Source organism: Corvus hawaiiensis, chromosome 5 (assembly GCF_020740725.1).
Source record: "Corvus hawaiiensis isolate bCorHaw1 chromosome 5, bCorHaw1.pri.cur, whole genome shotgun sequence".
NCBI lineage: Eukaryota > Metazoa > Chordata > Aves > Passeriformes > Corvidae > Corvus > Corvus hawaiiensis.
Window position 1 is genome coordinate 61774359 of NC_063217.1, and position 19016 is coordinate 61793374.

The 19016-nt window shown below is 38.8% G+C and overlaps 1 protein-coding gene across 9 annotated transcripts in view; it reads right to left on the reverse strand.

Moving 5' to 3' along the window:
* The window catches only part of WDFY3 (WD repeat and FYVE domain containing 3), a 152655-nt gene that overhangs the window by 26963 nt on the left and 106676 nt on the right, over window positions 1-19016 (reverse strand). For 5 of the 9 annotated variants that reach the window (XM_048304683.1, XM_048304676.1, XM_048304677.1 and 2 more), the window contains 15 exons: window positions 18183-18256; window positions 17920-18081; window positions 16432-16526; window positions 14262-14382; window positions 13273-13490; window positions 10358-10593; window positions 8960-9094; window positions 7750-7929; window positions 6204-6248; window positions 5502-5735; window positions 4039-4138; window positions 3207-3367; window positions 2415-2644; window positions 1457-1566; window positions 410-592 (listed from right to left, as the gene is read on the reverse strand). In XM_048304683.1, coding sequence (XP_048160640.1) covers window positions 410-592; window positions 1457-1566; window positions 2415-2644; window positions 3207-3367; window positions 4039-4138; window positions 5502-5735; window positions 6204-6248; window positions 7750-7929; window positions 8960-9094; window positions 10358-10593; window positions 13273-13490; window positions 14262-14382; window positions 16432-16526; window positions 17920-18081; window positions 18183-18256 — 2284 coding nt within the window. The remainder of the gene's footprint in view (window positions 1-409; window positions 593-1456; window positions 1567-2414; window positions 2645-3206; window positions 3368-4038; window positions 4139-5501; window positions 5736-6203; window positions 6249-7749; window positions 7930-8959; window positions 9095-10357; window positions 10594-13272; window positions 13491-14261; window positions 14383-16431; window positions 16527-17919; window positions 18082-18182; window positions 18257-19016) is intronic. The other 4 variants (XM_048304684.1, XM_048304682.1, XM_048304678.1 and 1 more) reach the window with 2 other exon arrangements.

The following is a 19016-nucleotide window of genomic DNA, read 5'->3' on the forward strand; positions in this document are numbered from 1 at the left end:
GCTGCTAGAAGGACTGCTCAGCCACCCATTTCCAATCTCTTCACCAGACCAAGAGCTTGCAGGCTGTGCCCAGACATGCCCAAGAGGGTCCCCCCTCCCTGCCTGGTCCCAATCCCGGGAACAGTAACAGAGGTCACCCCAGTCCAAGGGTTCATGGCGAGGAGCTCAATGCCTCCACCACTGTAATCCACAATAAGCTATTTGCTGGCTTACAAACACAGGGCCCTGTGCACTGGAATGCAAGAATATCCTATATATGGTCCACCTTCTGAAGGATTCTATGTTACACAGTGCCAGTTTATAGAGTATTTACAGCTACAGAAAAGCCTGTATTAAAACATCCAGTGCATATGGTTCGTTCTGAGGAAATCCACCCTTCAGGACAGACAAATCCTCAGTCAGGACTTACCCAAATGATTTTGCCAACACTTTAAACTCGCTTCCTCAATGAAAGGCCTGGCAAGAGTTATATCCACTTGGCCGCGATCATTGACAGGCAGCGTCACTTTGAAAACTTCTTCCAAAACCTGTTTTTTACTGTGGATCAGCTCTGTCCACACTCTGTTTATGGCTTTTAAAAGAAGCTGGCGACCTGCATAAGTACAAGATCACAAACAGCAAGCTCTCTACAGTGCTCGTAGAATTGGTATTTTCACAGTAGTGAAATGAAGAATTTTCGTGATTACGCTGTAGTTTCTTCCCTCTAGCATGACGTGAAATGCCTTTGGCCAGAGTGCCTTTTTTTTGCCATCAATAAATTATCAGAAAGCATCTAGCAATTAATTTTGGCAATTTTTTTTCTCTCTAAATTTGAAACAGTGGCTCTGATGAGTTGTGACTCATCTCCCACACCCATCTATTAACAAAAGGAGATTGAAAAAACCTTATAGGAGTCTGTGTCTATAAATACAAATATAATTTTCCACATACATTATACTTTACCATTTTTACATGTAAAGTGTGCCTAAGTACCTGCATAAATATTAAATACACACATATAAGAAAAAAAATAAAATCACTGAATACTTTCTTCCACAGCTAGTTCATAAATTTCCTTTGAGTGAAAGATGGTAAGGATGCCACAAAAATAATAATTGTATTGTTTATACCAGATATTTCTTACCTTAAAATGAATTGCTTCTATTGCATTTAAAACAGTGCATACAAAACAGTATTTCTAATTCTGGAGCATGTCCAGAAAACAATGAAAAGCTCTTACTATTTTAACAAAACAGTAATTTATCGTCAATGTGTCTAGCTTGGTATTTCCAAGTGTCTTTTAATCTATTTTTTATGTATTTTTATACACACACAGCCCCAACTCCCCTCTGGAGAGTAACTGGGTAACACACACATACCACAACCCCCTGCCCCAAGTCACTGGGGTAAAAGATTAGTGATGACAATACAGAAGTGCCATTATAAGACATCTGTGGCTTTGTCATTCTCAGATTACCTTCACTGACATCTTGATTGTAGACTCCATCCGGTTCTATATCAGAGGGGATCATAATGTGCCAAGTTGTCATCCTGGCTTCTGCTTCCAATCCAAATCCATCAACATTGCTACACACACACAATGGATTAACAACCATCAGAATAAAAAGACACAAAAACCTAAGCCAAGCTAAAGCATTTGATTCCCTGTATCAGATTCACAAAGATTAATACACACTACTACAGCAAAGCATCTTATCTTCTGTCCATTTGAGTTCTGACAATCTGTGGTCACAAGCAGAACCGAAGGTTTATAAAGGAATGACATGCCATGGACATTGGCGTCACTAGAGGAAGATACTTGAAGAAACACAAAACAGATGAGGCCAGAAATGGAGAACATTGGAGTTTGATGACTGTTGCTAAGTGTCTTTGGATGAAACACAAGTTGTGCATCTTCTTGGAAAGAACAAATGAAAATGCCAGGCTGGCATTTCCAGCAATGCAGGAAAGTGGGTGTCTACAGCATTTGTCATGGACACCTGATTTAACGCATGACTGGACTTACTCAATACAGAAGAAATACCAGGATATTGAACTTGTATGAAGTGACTCAACAGATAATAAATCCAGTGACAGGACCCTCTGACTATTAATTGCCTAGCACCAGTGTTTCCTTCTATCTTTAAAACATTTCAATTTATAAAAGGACAACAACAAAATAGTTGGATAAACACATATGTCAGTATTTAAAATATGTCTGCAAAAGGAGGTAAAAATGTTCTCTATTCCCAGGATCTTCAAACCTAATTTTGTCTCAAAATGAATCTCTTAAGCTTGCTTGCAACTCAGTGGCTGGAAAACTATAAACAGTGCTCCAAAACTTGCTCACTTATTTGTAAGCTGAGTAAAAGAAGAAGTCATTTTAGTACTTCCCAACCCTGGTTCTGGAATGAACTTCTGCCTGAGATATTTACCTTCCCATGTGCAGATTAATCAAGCAGTGAGCTAGGCAGCTGATGAACTCTTGATCATGATTTCCAGGTCCCAAAATTAAGTTCCTGTTCACAGTAAGGACCCTTAGGGAATCAAGAAGAGCCACTTGCTGAGGAACAGTTTTGTGCGCTCTTGAGAACTGATACAGGATGGTTCTGTTCAGGCAGTGATAAATGGCATCCAGAGAGAGTCCCTGAGATCTTCTTTTTGACTGATGGGAAGTAAAAAAACATGATCAAGAAGTGGCAGAAAATAATTTTACTGGCACACAATCGTCCCTTTAATTGACCCATGCTCATTTTTCAAAATCTGCATTTTACTGTAAGTGTCAATTCCATGAATTTCAAGGACTGAAATGATATTAATGATGATACACTTGGAATTTTAACATCTATAAAGATGCTGCTGATTTCTAACAGCAAGTCTTCTAACAATCTCCAACAGAAGTGTGTGAGGAAGCTTCCTGAAATGTCAAGGTAGATTTAAGGAGATTCTCAAAATTCATGTGAGGCACGTTTCATTGTTTATTTGGGGGGGATTTCTAAAAAATAATGTTATCTGAGAGCAGTTTTTACTCAATTGCTCTTCACAGAAAATGTGCTAAGAAAGCTCAGTAAAGACAGAGTAGGTCTGAGAAAGAGAAGCATGTTTCTCTGCTGATCCAAACATGTATCACTAGCAGGTAGTTTAGTGGTATCACTCTATGCACTTCAACATAACCTGCAAAAAAGGTTTTTCAGGCAGGATAATAGAACAAGTATATAAACTGTTACCTGTGCAATGAGCTGGATTATGAAGTCCACAAGAAGCTTGGATTCTTTGTTGAACATGCCCTGCCAAAGCTTATCTACCACACGCTGTGTAAAATAAAACACATTGTTCACCAGCACTTGGTAGCTTCCTCCACTTGTTATAGGCAGGGATGCATCTTCACCTGGGTAACAAAAAACCCTTAAGTCTTCTACATTTATCAAAAAACCCCATCTGCATAAATACATTCACATTAGTTTACGCTTTCTAGACTTCCACAAAAGAGAAAGAGATTCAGTCAATGAAAGCTAAAACCTCATGGTTTCCCCTACAAAAAGACTTTCCATTTGATGGTAAGCAACCATGCTTCTAGATTTTTTTTTTTTTTTAAAAAGGACAATTCTGGATTTTAAAAACATGATTCTGGATTTATTTTATTAATGCACTGCACCCAGAGGAAGACATATTACTGCTGTTTACTATTACTGCAAGAAATGGGGAGCCTTACAACCATTTTTGAACAGAAATGCATACAGCCTCTCATGACAGCTGGGATGGAGGCAGAGCTGACCAAGAGTTCCTGGGAAGCCAACAGCCCACTATGAAATGTGACTGGACTCTCTATGCCATGTAGTTTTTGTGAATAACCTATTTTACAGCTTTAGCACAATCCAGGTAGGGAGGAAATATGCAAGCATAGCAACACCATTTACACATCGAAGGAAAGCAAAGGGCAGGGGAGCAAAATTAAGACAACCAAGTTGCAACAAAACAGAACACCAAAAAAGAAACAGTCACAGAATCAAAACCTTGTGTCCAAATCAATAGACTGATAATTAAACTTTGCTATATTACCCAATAAAACATCAGCTGCAAGTAGGTGGTCCATCACTCCATCCAAAACATATGTCTGAAACTCCTTCTGCTGTGTTCGTGTTGATCTTTCAGGGGAAGCCTGAAGAAAGATGTTAAGATAATTAATATCTCTGAGGAAAAAAGAGAGAGAGGGAGGGTATTTTAGGTGATTTTCTCTTTTCTCAGCTCCTGTGAGCTACTTTTTTTTTTTCTCTTAGCATTCTGTCTCAAGCAAAAAGTTGTGGCTTTATCAAAAACTTTAAGTGTGCACACAGAGCATACATTGGCTGCATGCAGTCTTGCAGAGAAGGCATTATCCCTGTTTAAATCCAGGGAATTCATCTTCTGCCATAATAGGAACTGGAAAAGAACACATTCTGAACAGGTGCAGAAACTCTTCACTATAAGCATATGGTTAACCTGTGATCTCCTCAGTTGACACAGTCACCTCCTTCAGTAAACAATGAGTAAATGGGACAGATCAAACGTTTAAGTTGTAGAAAGAGAAATAACAGTAAGTTTAGCAGTGTGTACCTACCCAATCCTACTTATGCTAAGGGGCCAGTAACACTGACAAGTGATAACAAGTTAAAAGAGCTGTAAAGAACTGCAGCCACCTGAACATGGTCTCAAATATGCTTCCTGGTGTCTGTGGATAACTGACATCTTCTGACATTTCATTTTTTTTTGCCCTGTGACTGCAGAGAGGTGCCCAACTGCCCCAGGAAATTTGTTAAGAAATATACAAACATGGTCCAAAATTCCTGCAGCTTTCAAAAAAAATCAGGGAGACCCAGCAACACATAAGATCAGATAACTAACAGGTAGGTCAAGGAGAATGAGAAGTGATGTGAAGCAAACATTTCAAAATGTACTGTCTGAAGGTGTAGGCAGTTAAAGGGTAACTGAACTCCTCACCTCCCTGCCTCACCGTTAACAGGACAATGCTTTCTTCAAGTCTTATGAACTTCAGAAGTTAATTTACAGCAAGATGATGCAGTTATTTTGTGAGGTTTTATAGCACATGGCCCCATATGTCTTTTTATCTAATTGGCACCATCTATGGCATAATTTTTATCTAATAATATTTTTATCTAATATGAACAGAACAAAAATATTAATATTTCTGCAGGGGTTTTATATTTTCAACAAAGTCAATACAGATGTCACAGTCGGAAAGGTGTTTAACAACTGAATCATACTCCACAAAAATAAAACTTGACAAAAGATCTAACTTCACATGCTGGTTTTCCAAGCCATTAAAGAAAGGTGAACAAACCACTGTTTAATAAACACTAGTGTTTATTTTTCCAGTCTTATTTCATGACAATTCCCCCGAATGTCAGGTTATCACTAGCCTAACTTTCAAAGGTAAATAGAGGAAAACATTTTAGGGAATAAGGTGTCACAATTAAGCTCAAATAACAAAAACAAACCAAACACAAACACCAAAGAAACTCTACCTCTAGCAGAAGGTCTACCAGTGGAGTCTGTTTGCTGGCTGGTGTGAGACATAGGTTATCAATGATCATCACACGCATGAAGTCAAACACGAACTTCTTGGCTGGGTGGTTGGTCAGGTAGGTCTTGGTGCCCACATTGCAGTATTCTGACTGGCTCCTGTTCATTCCAGAATCAGCTGCAAAGGCTTTAAACTCTTCAGCTGGGGACCCAGCTTCATCATCGAGATCAGTGACCTGTAAAAATCAGCATGTTAAAACTGTAGAGACCAGCAAATGAATGGCAGTTTCTTCACTTCTTTATTCTTTGCTTGTCTTTCTAAGGGTATTTCACTTCACATTTTGCTTCTTAAGAAGCCTTTTTAAAAGATTATGACGTTCAGGATCAGTTCCCCAATATGGAAACATCCAGCTTTGGATTCCCAAGGTAAACAATGATCAGTGAAGACTGGCATGAGTTACATTTCATGTTCACTGACCAACAGAAGTACACGGGCAATTTCTAGATACTTGGCAAAAATAAACGTTCTCATTGCAAAAAAAAAAAAAAAAAAAAAAAAAAAGGAAAAAAATTTTTGAGAAAGTTATTAACTAAAGCAGTTAAAATAAAATCAAGACAGAAGCCAACTAAAAAAGGCCATCAAGCTTACATAACATAAAACAAAAAAGGAACTGAGCCTTTTTTTTTTTCTTTTAATACAATACCTTCATCAGAGTGCAGTTATGGGTAAGCCGGTTTCCCAAAAATCTCTAAAAGAAGAAGAAGAAAAAAAAAAAGGGTCTCCACAGCTTTCCCATTTCTGATGAACAGAAACCTTTGAAAGGCTAGCTCTTAAAGAGGACTGTAACAAAACCACAAACAGCAGTGAAAGCTGTCAAATCCAGAAGACTGACTCTTTTTATGCAACTCCCTTCTTTAAAATGAAAGAGGAGACAATATAGTTCCCTCAACAGGCTTATTGCATCGCCAGCTTACATGTCAAGTAACCAAATGTTTTGAACATTTGGTCTGCTTTAGCAGGAGAGTGTTCTCAAGAAATTAAGAGAAGTCCAAATGTGTACTCTTTCTATTTTTAACAGCAATCTCAGAAAAGCTGAAAGACCTTTCTTAAAAAGCTGAGAATCTTCTCTCAAGACTGAATTTAGATTATAATGTTTTGTTGCAGAAATCTGGCTGTTATTCAGCTATTTCACCAGGCACTGATTAGTGCTACACATTCGGGCAGACAAACACTGGAGGAGTAAACCAATTTGGAGTGAAGAGCACCCTCAAACAGCGAAGAGCTCAAGCTGCCAGACAGCTACACAGAATTTCAAGGGATCTAGTAGTTAAAGCCTGCTCAGAGACATAAGGTTCCTCTAAAAACTCTGTATAGGTGAATGCCGAATCAGCATCACCAGTTTGTAAGCGGCACTTTTTTTTGAGAGAGCATGCTCCTAGAATCTACTTCTAATGCAAGTTTAACATAAACCCAAAAAAACCCCTGTCTTTATGAGAGACTCATCAGCAGGCACTCTTAAAAATTGATCTCCCATTTTTACTGACAAAAAACCAATAGCCACCGGCTATTATTTCCTGAAGTTTTTTATCATACTCTCCATAGTTTTAGCACTTGGCAGCCTCCAGACTAATGATCCTTCCTTGTTCTTAATAAAATTACTTTTAGATGTTGTCTAACAATACCTGTTTTTTTTCCTTTCCATTCATATTCTAGAAATAGTATCATTTGCAAATGATACTAAGTTCAAAGAAATTTCAGGCAGCAGTGTGCACAAAATAGAATTCACACCCTCTCCTGGCTTGAGCTCAGTAGTTTCAGGAAATACAAGAACACTGTTTTGTGGTTAAACCACAAAAGCAGAAATGGGAAGTGTGAGGAAAAAGAAGTTTTAGGCTTCATCACATCCTCCAGAGCAAAGGGCTGACTCAGTTTCTTTTGCTTTTGTAAATCATTTTTCATACGATTGAAAATAACAGTCCACTAGAAAACAAGCAAACTGTCTGTTGCCTCTAAAATGCTGTTTCAGATGTCACTGCACAACAACTGCCCTGCAGTGCACAACTGCCCTGCAGTTTAACACACTCTTCTCTCAGTTCCACAACCCAAGTACAAAACTTCCAGCCTAGCTTTGATGATGACCTCTTGTGCAAGGTGAGTAGAGTTTTATCTTGGTATGACTGGTAATTGATAAATCCCCAAAAGTAACACTCAGGTGAAAAATAAAACAGGCAAAGAGTTGGACTTCCTACCATCTCAGAGTAAGGTCGGATGTTGAAAGGAAACACTGTTGCTGCCAGCGCACACAGGAACTCTGGACTCATCCACAAGGAAATGAGGTCTGGTACATTGTGATACAAATACCGAAAGAACTGCATCAGGGTGACTGGATATTCCCGAAGCCAGGAGCCTTCTTCCTCAGACTGCCAGGGCTGGGGTGAGAAACAAACACCAGATTAGCACAGACAGCACCAATAGAGGAATACTTAGTTCAGAGAGGAAGAGCATGCTTTCATGCACTTCTCAAACAGGAGACCGACCACATTTTACAGCACATCATGGACCATAAGCTAAAATGTGTGACCTAACACGTAATGACTCAGAAATACTGGCAAACATGACCAGATTGAAGCCAACCCGAAATGTGATGGCACATCTGAACACACAGCTGGTGACAGCACACAAGACACAGCATGTGTCTCTAAGCATGTCACAAGTGTATCCAAACAGGTGAGGACCAAACACCATGATGGGTCACCAGCAGAGAGACAGAACATGTGACAACATGCAAGCAGTAGAGCATATCACATACACATGATGAGTCAACAGGTGACAACCAAACAGGCACTGCTTTTCAAGCACTTCAGGAGGCAATTTTCAGCAGATAACACATTCCAGCTTCAAGGAAATATAAAATTTTCCCCCTGAGAAGCCAACTTTCCCTACTCTTGACATTAGACTCAAAGATGAGAAGATGACACATTTCTCCGGCAGTAAATTAATTTCCTCTGGCATTGGGCTATTCATAGTCAGGGGACTTCTCTGCAAGGGGAAGATTCATGCACAAAATCTGCAACTCTCATAGCTCTGAGCAGATGGGATACAGAGTCTCAAACATTCTCCTACGATGTTAATCACGAAAGAAACTCAATTAGCTCTGCCAAGGACATTGTATCCTTCTGCTTTCCTCATTTGTTTTAACTGCAGTTAAACAGAAACCCCAGTCTTTTTGTGAAAAAGCAGTGTTAATTTTTTGGCTATTAGTATTTCTACAGATACTGGAAAAAGTAACAGAAAAACTCAGGAAAATGACAGTTTTCACTCAAGTATTATGAGCCTAACTCTCAGCAAATTTTATCATAACACTAACAAAACCTCAACCTTTCTAATTTGGCTTTTGACCACTTGGAAAACTTGAACAACTCAGTATACTCAAATACAAGCAAAATTTTTTATGCTTACGGAATTCAGCATGCTCCTCAGCATTCCCAGTAACAAGAAGGCAGCTTCTGTGCAAACACTGTGTATTGAGGAGGTAACAGTGCCACAGGAGGCAGGAACTCCAAATATGAACGTCCAAATGGAGTCTAAATCAAACTGTAAGGGGTGAAAGAGAAAAAAGATGACATGAAATAATCCCCTTCTCCTATGCAGTTGTATACTGCTCTTTATTACAGATACAATACACTCATGTGGCAGTATACAAAAAATTAGTTATTTTACATCCACCAAACTTTATCACCAAACTTCATATGATGGTCACCTGTCACTGAAGAAACTTTCTTTCAACTGTGAGCTGCTGCAGCTGCAACTCTCACCTTCTCACTTACTTACTTCTCATAGTTACAAAGTATGTAAGTGTTTTGAAACAAAAGACTTGTCAGCACAGGTCCTGCACAATCAACTTAATTGACTAACATCTAGCAGTAAAACCCATACGGTATCCCACAGAAAAAAAATAGATATGAACAAAACAAACAAATCAAGGTGTATTTTCCAGCAAGTCTACATAATTAAATCAATTAAAAATAAAAAGGGACCAAGCGTCCACTTCTAGTATTGAGAGTGCTACTAAGTAGTCAAATTTAGTTTCAGTTGAACAGTGTCATACTTCAAAATGCTGTAGGCAAAGGAGTGAGTTTCACGCCTCTACAGGATGGTAGCACAGAGCTGAATGTGCTGTCAAGTATTCCTCTTGAGAAAGCAGGCAGGCAGAACACCTTCTGGTTTGAAATTTTTACTTTTCAGTTTCCACTGATAAATATTAGCACTGCACACATTCTAAATAGGCACCTTGTCTATCTGGAGTGTGTGTGGCTTTTCCTCATAAAGCACTACTCTGGGGTTTCCTAGGACTGTTGTAGGTCATATAATATCTACTCACTTACTTCAAAAAAGCCTGAAATAACCTGCTCAGAATAAGAACAACCAACATTTTTCAGCAACAACTGAGTTGCCTCCCTACAAAACCACACAGACTTTCTGATACAAAAGCAACCTTGTAACCTGTGAACTCTTTAACACAGAAACTGCCCACTCCTTAAAACAAAAAACCACAAAAACCCACCTCACAACCAAAGAAAGCAAGCAAAAGATTATATTCCCTTCAATGCCCACAGCATGTCAACTTGAACTAGGGATCTGCTTCTCATTTGACCCCAAAATGGACCAGAGTAACACCAGTGACAGCTAAGCCATAGCAGGCTAGCTTCTACATACTCCCACCCCACAGAGCTCAGCACTAAACACCACATCATGACTGTGAGTCAGCTGCAGAGAGGAAGGAGAGGGCCTGGTTAATCCATTATTTTCTTTCATGACAGACAGAATTGCATTCACGTCTTGCTGGACAATCCCTACCTTGGCACCCTGATTACACTGGCTGCTGATGACAGGTGCACTGACCTGCAGGTTTTCAGGCAGTTCAGTGACTGGCTGCTGCAGGAAAAGGGCCATGAGGAGGAAATAGAGTGCAGGAACATTAGTGTGCTTTGGGAGAAGGGACTGCAGGACGGGGAAGCCTGGGAAGTGACAAGCATCCCGGTTAAGCTCCCGCACCGTCGATCTGCCACCAGCACTCCGGCCAACATTGAACCCTACATGGAAAAGAAGACACAAAGCCAACAATGTTAAGAGGGTATCACCTGTGAGGATCATTCCTGCTTACCTGGTGACACATTAAAAGAGTACGTCCCCAGAAACTAATGCTGTAAAAAATGAACGTGTGCATACAGACTATCACACACACACCATTCTGCTTCAGATGTCTCATTTTTTAAAACAATTAAAAAAGAAAAAATAAGGAAATTACTGCTTTCCAATACCACATAGATGACACTGCTCCATACAGGCCACCTAATACTACTGCTTACATACACAGATCCATTTTCTGGCTGTGAGCACGATTTCTGACTTTTAAAACACCAAGGCCTCTGAAAATAAATATTTTGCTGGCTGACAGCAAAACATAACCTTAACCTCAGTTACAGATTCATATTATGAAGCAGCAACCCATGGTCCATTTAAGTCTATTGGCAGCTAATTTGTATCCAGACATATCTCAGGGGCATCTTATTTCAGATATTTTGTTAATGATTAATTGGCTGGTTAGTAACCATTAAATAGTCTTATTTTAAGTGCTGCCAGAATTACCTCTTGTGATCCTGCTTCTACTTAGGTATTTCAACTTCCTACTTAAAGAAAAAAATAAAAGAATACACCTGGATGTCAGAAGCACTTATTTTCAAGCAAGCAAAGAGGCCAGGAAGACAGTTCAGTCTCCACATCAGCACTGTGAGCCATTCTTCTGACACAACCAGAGGTCAAGTGGTTTTTCTGAGGCTCAAATACAGATACACTTTCCACCAGAAACTGACTTTTTAAACAGGAAACATCTATCAAGAATTAGACTAATGAAATCTGTGCTACACAGTTGTGGAAATTCCATCAGAAACCTTCAACAAAAATGCATCACATTTGGTTTCATGAGAAATCTTGGAGCCAGTATGTTATGATTTACTAAAAAACACAGGGTGCAAAAATTAGATAATCTGTCACTATCAGTTTATGATACTCAAGTTAAAAAATATCCGTTTCAACACAGTCTAGCTTGGATTCAATTAAAGTGATACTATAATAAGAAAAATAGGGAAACTCTAAAAATGCTTTCAAATGTGACTGTAAATCAAAATCTTACTTAGAAAGATTTTGTGACTGAAGAAAATGTTTATGCTATTGGACATTTAAAGTACATACTAAATAAACAACAGTCTCTTCCCTAAAATGCCAATGGTTTTCCAGTTTTTAAGGCACAACCATGCACGGGAAATGCATGCGCAAAATTGTTTCTCAAATAAAATACAGAACCTCAATCACAATGAGCCAAATAATGGATGCTTTCTATTTTAACAATAAATATTTGCATGTGATTTACACCTGTGAAACTGTTTTCCTTAATCCTCCTAATTCATTAGCAATGCAAAGAACCATCCTATGCTCCTACCTGAATATCCTGAGGGATATATTGTGGGAAACAGTAAATAGACATAATAGAGAGTTTTATTCATGGAAAAAATAACAAGATCCCATATTTGAAATCTACCAAAGATACAAAGCAGAAAGAAACGGTTTTTATACTTTTGTATTTTCATTTCAGGAAGAACCCTCTTCCTGAAGGAAGATCACTTCAACAACACTTCAATTACTTCCTCACAGTAAACCAATTCAGACAAACTTTAAGTGCAGTAACAGATCATGTACTGCTGCAACACAGACAGTGGCTCCTTGAACAGTTATTTTAGGAACAACAATGAAGTTGAAAGTGCTACTGATATCACTGCTCTGATCTAAAGGCTACTGAGGCTCATGGAAGACCCTCATTTGTCAAATGTCAATGAGTTTGCACCAGGGCCTGAATAGACATTCATCTGGAAAAGCACTATTTTATTTTGCCTGGAAAAAAAAAAAACAGGTCCGTGGGAAATTGCCACTACACCTTGAATTGACAAACATTATTTCAACATTTGGAGATGCATTTCAGACAGCTCAGAGATGCTCAAAATGGGTCCTGTAGCACTAAAGCCTTATACACAATTCTAGGCCACAAGGGGTAACTGAGAGGTCTGATAACCTGGATAACTGAGGCTTTAAGAACCTGAAAAAAAAAGCCTTTAATAGAAAGCATGCCTGTGTACAGAAGAATGCAGGAGAGGGAAAGGAAAAGAAACGCTGAGATGATATCGTGAAAACAGACATTTCCAAGATAGCAAAAATCCAAACTGGTAAATGTGATGGACACAAAACTTGCTAGTTAAAGCAGCTCAGATATAACATTGCACAATGCTCTAACTATTAAAAGTAAACAAACAAGTAAATTCTACTGAATTCTTATTAGCTGTGTGCATAAGGTGCTGCTCTATGCTACCTTTGCATGTAGCTCAGCTGCGCCTGCCCACAGAACACACTTAACCTTACCATGATGGTAAGAGAAAAAAATCAATTAGCTACATAGGCTTCATGCAGATGAGCCAAAGCTGAACTACAATGAATCAGTATCCTGTCAGCTAAGGGCAGGTTTGTAAAACCACTCCCTTTTGTGTAGGAAATCCTAACTCTTGGTTGCAAGAAAAATGAAGTGCAGAAGCATCTGATGGCAGCACAGACAAGAGTAACAGAAAAGCCTCTGCCAGACAGCAACCACACAATAACCCACAGCTCAACACACCAGCATAGGTGCTCCCAGTAATCCCTGAGTCCCAAGGGGCTGAGATGCCTACCTAGCACAGTACCAATCTTATTGGTCAGGACAGAATCTGTCTGATCCAGCCAGCCTCCACCACTGAGACCCTCCTTAAACTTCATAAGGATGGACTGATTACTCAACAGGACCACAAGAATTCGCATGGCTGCCGTGACTGTGGTGGAATGCAGATGTTCTTCCATAAACATCATAATCCAATCAAAACCCAGTGTCTTGACCAGTTCTTCACAAGCCCTAAGTAAAGAGAGGGGAGAAAAAAGGTCACTTTATACAGCATTTAGTTTCCTACTAGACAGCAAAAATTAATGTCCTCCACTGCAATGCAAACTTTAAGAGTAAATTCTTAGTTAAGTTTGCTACAAACAAGAAATATCACTTATCAACTCTTGTTAAATGAAACAGGTAACATGCATTTCTTTAGAAGAAATGAAGGACTAAATACAGCTCCTGGGACTAATTCCACTGCATGAGATTTCTCCAGTTGCTGCTTTTGATAATAAACATGGAATTCTGAACTGAAATCTTTTTGTTGAACAAGAAGTTTTCACAAGTCATCTTAATAAACCGGTATTAAAAAATGAAGGAAGGTTGTTTCTTTCTTTGTTTTTATTAAGGGAGGAGTTACTTGGGAATGTTTGAAAGGGTTTTCTGCAATTTTAGGGGGCATTCTAGGGTCAGTGACCTTAATGACAACCCCTCCTGAAGCCTTTGGATCTCAACCAAATGAGAAGCTGACTATCCCACTTCTCAAAAAATGGAAGTTTTCTCTTTGACAAATTTTATTTTTTCTATAGCCATGCATGAAGTTAAGAGAAAACAACAAAATTAATCATGTATCCCATTTCTACCAGCATATCTGAGAGTAATTCAGTGACATCTACATAAATCATTCAACAATTCCTATAAAATGATGCAACTAGTGAATTGAATGAAGGCTGTATAATTCTTCCACTTGAAATAAAAAATTATATCCTTTCTCTGCCTCAAGGGTTTTTTTCTACTTACTGCAAATTAACAGTTGTCTTTTCCTTAGATGTATAGAGAAGTTTCAGAAGGATATCTAAAAGCCTGTTCCGTAGTAGAATGAGATTAGCTGAAACAAGTCCTCCAAAATCATCCTCTGTTCCTAAATATAGAAAAAACCCAACCAAACAAAAAAAACCCCAAAAATTAGGATTTTGGAACTTGGACATTTTAAAGGCTATTCATAAATTCCATACATAAGCAAATACAACCTGACCCCCACTCAGGCTGCAAGGAAGCTGTGCTAAAGTGCAAACAGCCTGTTATACAGTGCTGAGAAACGTCTGGTGCCCCCTTGTCACTGTCACACAGACTTAGGGCAGCTTGAAGAACAGGTAAAAGAGAATCCTAGCTTCTCAGACAATAATCTGAACTGAGGTGGTCACTGTCTGGCAGATAGAGACACAAAAACAATAAAACACCATCCCTTGCCATCCCTCCCTTCTTTCAAAATTGCATAACATAGCAATTAAATAAGCATTTTGAAAAATGAGTGAGTGGGGGTATGTAGAAATTCTAAGGAAAAAACCCTGGTACTTCCTAAACCCCTCCAAATCTAAGAAATGGAGAGAAAAATTCGTTTCCTTTTCTTTCAACAGATCCCCAAGCTCATCATCAGTTGAAAAATGCATTTACTGCAACCAAGCCAATCCACGCAGCTCGGAACTAACTTTACAGCTATTTTGCAAATCCCTCTTCCTGCACCTTATGCACTCAAAGGAGGACCCTGCTTTTATGTTATTTAAAAAAGAAAAGCAGTACAGCTTGAGGCAATATATCCAAAAATGAAGATAAATGGATAATTTCTGGGCCAATGTTTTGTGCACAAGATACAGACAAAAATGATCTTCCATGGCAGAAATACAGCACAACTGGTGAACACCAGTAGCCTAAAAACCTCATGCCCTTTGCCTCAAAAGCTTCACTTTCCATTACTGCCACACCATGAGTTCCTCCCCAAGGTTCTTCAGTCCCTCACACAGCCAAAAAACAGCTCAGGCTATGGTTACCCTGGTAAAAAAAACAAAGCAAAACAAATGATGGCCTGTAGTGAGAACACCGGTCTGGATCTCTCCAATACCCATAACCCTCTTTTTCACTAAAAAGCTCAAATTTAATCATTTTTGAGACCACAAAAAGTATTCAAAAGGAACAGGCGAGGCACAGGAAGATAATGATGAATCCCACTGGACCATGGAATGGTTTGGGTCAGAAGGGACCTTAAAGATCATCAAGTTCCTACCCCCCTGCCATGGGCAGGGACACCTTCCACTGGACTTCCTCTGGTAGCTCAGAGCTCCATCTAAACGGGCCTTGAACACTTCCAGGGATGGGGCATCCACAGCTTCTCTGGGCAACCTGTGCCAGTGCCTCACCACCCCCACAGTAAGGAATTTTTTCCATATATCCATCCGATCTAAAACAACTCTCAGTTTGAAGCCATTACCCCTTATCCTACCACTACATGCTCTTGTGAAAGAAACACCCCTGTCCAGAATGTGCAGACTGCCCAAACCTTGTTCTTTGAGAAACCAGACCAATATAACCGTCAAACAGAAACCTCTCTCTCTCTTGTCCCTCTGCACCAGTGTATTCCCAAGAAATGTAAAAAGACAGGTTCTTTGTTTAGTCCTAGTTATTTGGGTGACATCCACTGTGGGATTAAAATATTTCTATGCAGGAAGACTGATTGAAAATGCAATTGCACAAGGTAAATAAGGGTAGAAATGGTCTCAAAACAATTAAATCTAAGAATTATTGATGGACAGTAACCTTTCTTTTTATTCCTAAAAAAAAGTCGCTAGGCTTAGTCAATTCTTTCACTTCCTCCTGGGGGGGCAGATGCACGTAGCAACCAGTTTTTTGTCTTTTTTTTTCATTTTCCCACGAAGAAGCAGAGATGCCCAGCTGATTGGAAGGAGGAAGTGGAGGAAAGAGAACACAACCATACAGTGTTAAATGAAGGAAACAACAAAAAAAAGTGTTTTGCTGTGCTTTGCACTCAATACTGAAAACTAAAGCCCCACTACTAACTACCAGCCAGGTTATAACAAAATTGCAACATTGTTAATTACACTATTTCTACTTGTTATGTATTCAAGCATGGAAGAGACCACAAAGTCTACTGCTTCTAAGCACTGTCAACACTTACCACTGTCAAGCTTTTCTTCATTGTTTATTTCCATGACCACAAACTTCTCACAGACTGCAAATGTAGGTAAAGTGGAAGAGATGAACTGTCCAAACCTTGATGTGTACAGAAAAAACATCACTCATTGGCATGACAGATGCACTCTCATCTATCAATAATTCACTTTAAATATAAAACCATGACACCAGTGATAGGGAGCTATCTAAAAATGTCAGTTTTCTCACATCTGAAGATTGATGAAAATGGCCTTCATTTAAAGTTACTATCCAAAACACAAATTAACTTGCAGTGATGAATGGAATCTTTAATTACTGCAGGTATGGGACCCTGAAAATGCTAGGATTCAGGAAAGGGAACTGGGAGATACCACTGAGTTCTAGTAAAAGAAATACCTCAGGTTAAAGGAGAACAAAACATTATTCTCAACCCCTTACAGCTGAACAATTATTAGATCAAAACTGTGGTTACTCAACTCTGGAGTAACATTCATGCCTATAGCTTGGGGTTATGTAACACAGAGTCATGGTTTTCCATGACAAGACATTGATGTACCACTCCAAGAAAGGAGAAGCAATATATTCCTCTTTCTTCTGCAGCTAACCTGAAATGATCCCTAGCTAGTGCAACTTTTCCCAAGTTATGCAACGTGTTTTGTTTTTTCCTTCCAGGAAGGAGAACAAGGAACACTCGGATAGGCATTCTACAATCTATTCTGTAACACTGAAGCATAAAATCAATAGTTTTATTCTTGAATCATTTTTGTGTCCTGTATAATTAAAACAAAGACAGGTAAGATGCTCAGGTTGAGGCATCTGATACCTTTAATTGTACTTAAAAGTAAGAAGCTGAAAATATCACCACTCGTATGCAAAGAGCTCCCAAGCCCTGCAATATTTTATCCATTTCCATTCTAATGAAATGAGAGATGAAAAAAAATCAAGTTATCAAGGAGTTAAAACTATTTTTAAAGCATTTCTAATACTCCTGTACATATGAATTGCAGTAACTAGCGCAATTTTCATCAGTCAGAATTAGTTGTACTATATCTGACAGTCTTAAATATCTTTTTATACAGTGATGATTAAGAAAAAATCTGGAACTAAACCTTGCATTCAAGATAGTAATCAAAACTGCATTTTAACCAGAAGTATCTTTTTAGATAATAATAATATTCAGCGGTAGCCAGGAGGAGTGCTCAGTGCTTTACATGAACAAAGGAGCTGCAATTCAGCACCTTCACTTTTCACCTGTAGAACATTAAGCCAGTTGATCATTCAACCATGCTTGGTCAGATGCAAACTGAAAATAATATGCAAATCAAGTCTCCAACATATTGCCTATGTCTAATTCAATCTAGTTCATAGAGGAGAAAAAAAAAATCAGTACACGAGCATTCCATGTTACACACTCCACAGCAGTACGACCACGAAGTACTTTTGACCAAGGTAACAGAACAAGGAAAGACAGAATTATCCAGGTGTGGGCTACCTGAGTAGGTCATAGCTGCTGGGGAAGCCCTGAAGCAGAAAGCTCAGCACACTGCTAATTGCAGCGATGGTGGGCTGGGACAGGGACATGTCTCGAAGAGTCAACAGCAGTCTTGGGATGAGCTGGAATTCCCTCATTAACTTTGCATTCTTTGCTGCTTCACTGGAGAAGAAAAGAAAGGAGATGGCCTTTTAAAATTGGAGTATCCTCTAAATGCCACCTAATCCAATAAATCCTATTACTAGGCTTGCATCAGTTCATACCTCGACTCAGTGAGGAGTTCAATGAAGTGCTCAAATAATGACAGATGAAGCTCATAGGGTGCATGAAGCCAGACCTGAAATACAGAAAAGACAATATATTTTGTACACAAATCGACTTGTAGATTAAAAACAGGCATCGATAAATCAAAGGTTATGAAGAAATTAAAACCATTCATGCACATGAATATTTACCACATTACCACGAAGAACCACGCATTGGTTCCAAACCAATATTCTCTGTAAAGTACCATGCTGAAAACTTATAAAGGGACCTAGACAAAAGGTTACACACTATCTTCTTGTCTTTTTACACCAACTTTAAACAGACAGTGCAATGACTCCAAAGGAGCTGTTGGGGTTTATAAGGCTGTGTTAAATTTATTTGGTTTAAGTGAAGGTTTATGTCTTTGTAAAATTAACTTACTACTTTCTGCCAAGATTAGACTCAAGGTCTTCCCCGATTTTATTTTTTACCCAGCACTGCCTGCACTTAAATTATTTAGATTCTTTACCAAAAACCCCAAAATATCAATTGTTCAATCAATAGAAGTAACAGAAGATATAAAAGCCAGAAAGCTCACAGTTACAGCCGCAAATCTTAAAATTGATTTGCTATTGAACAAAGCATAATTAATACCTGCGCTCTGGTGTATAAAACTGGCTTAAATGAAAAGCTTTCTAGCTTTCGCTTTTCTTCTAATCTTATAATTTAAAATGATGACAACAATCTTTTAATTTCCCTGTTCTGCATGAGTAAGAACATCTAATTTATCCAATTTAAGTGCAATGTTTGGGTCACTGATTTCTGAATAAAGTAAATAATTTTAAAAACCT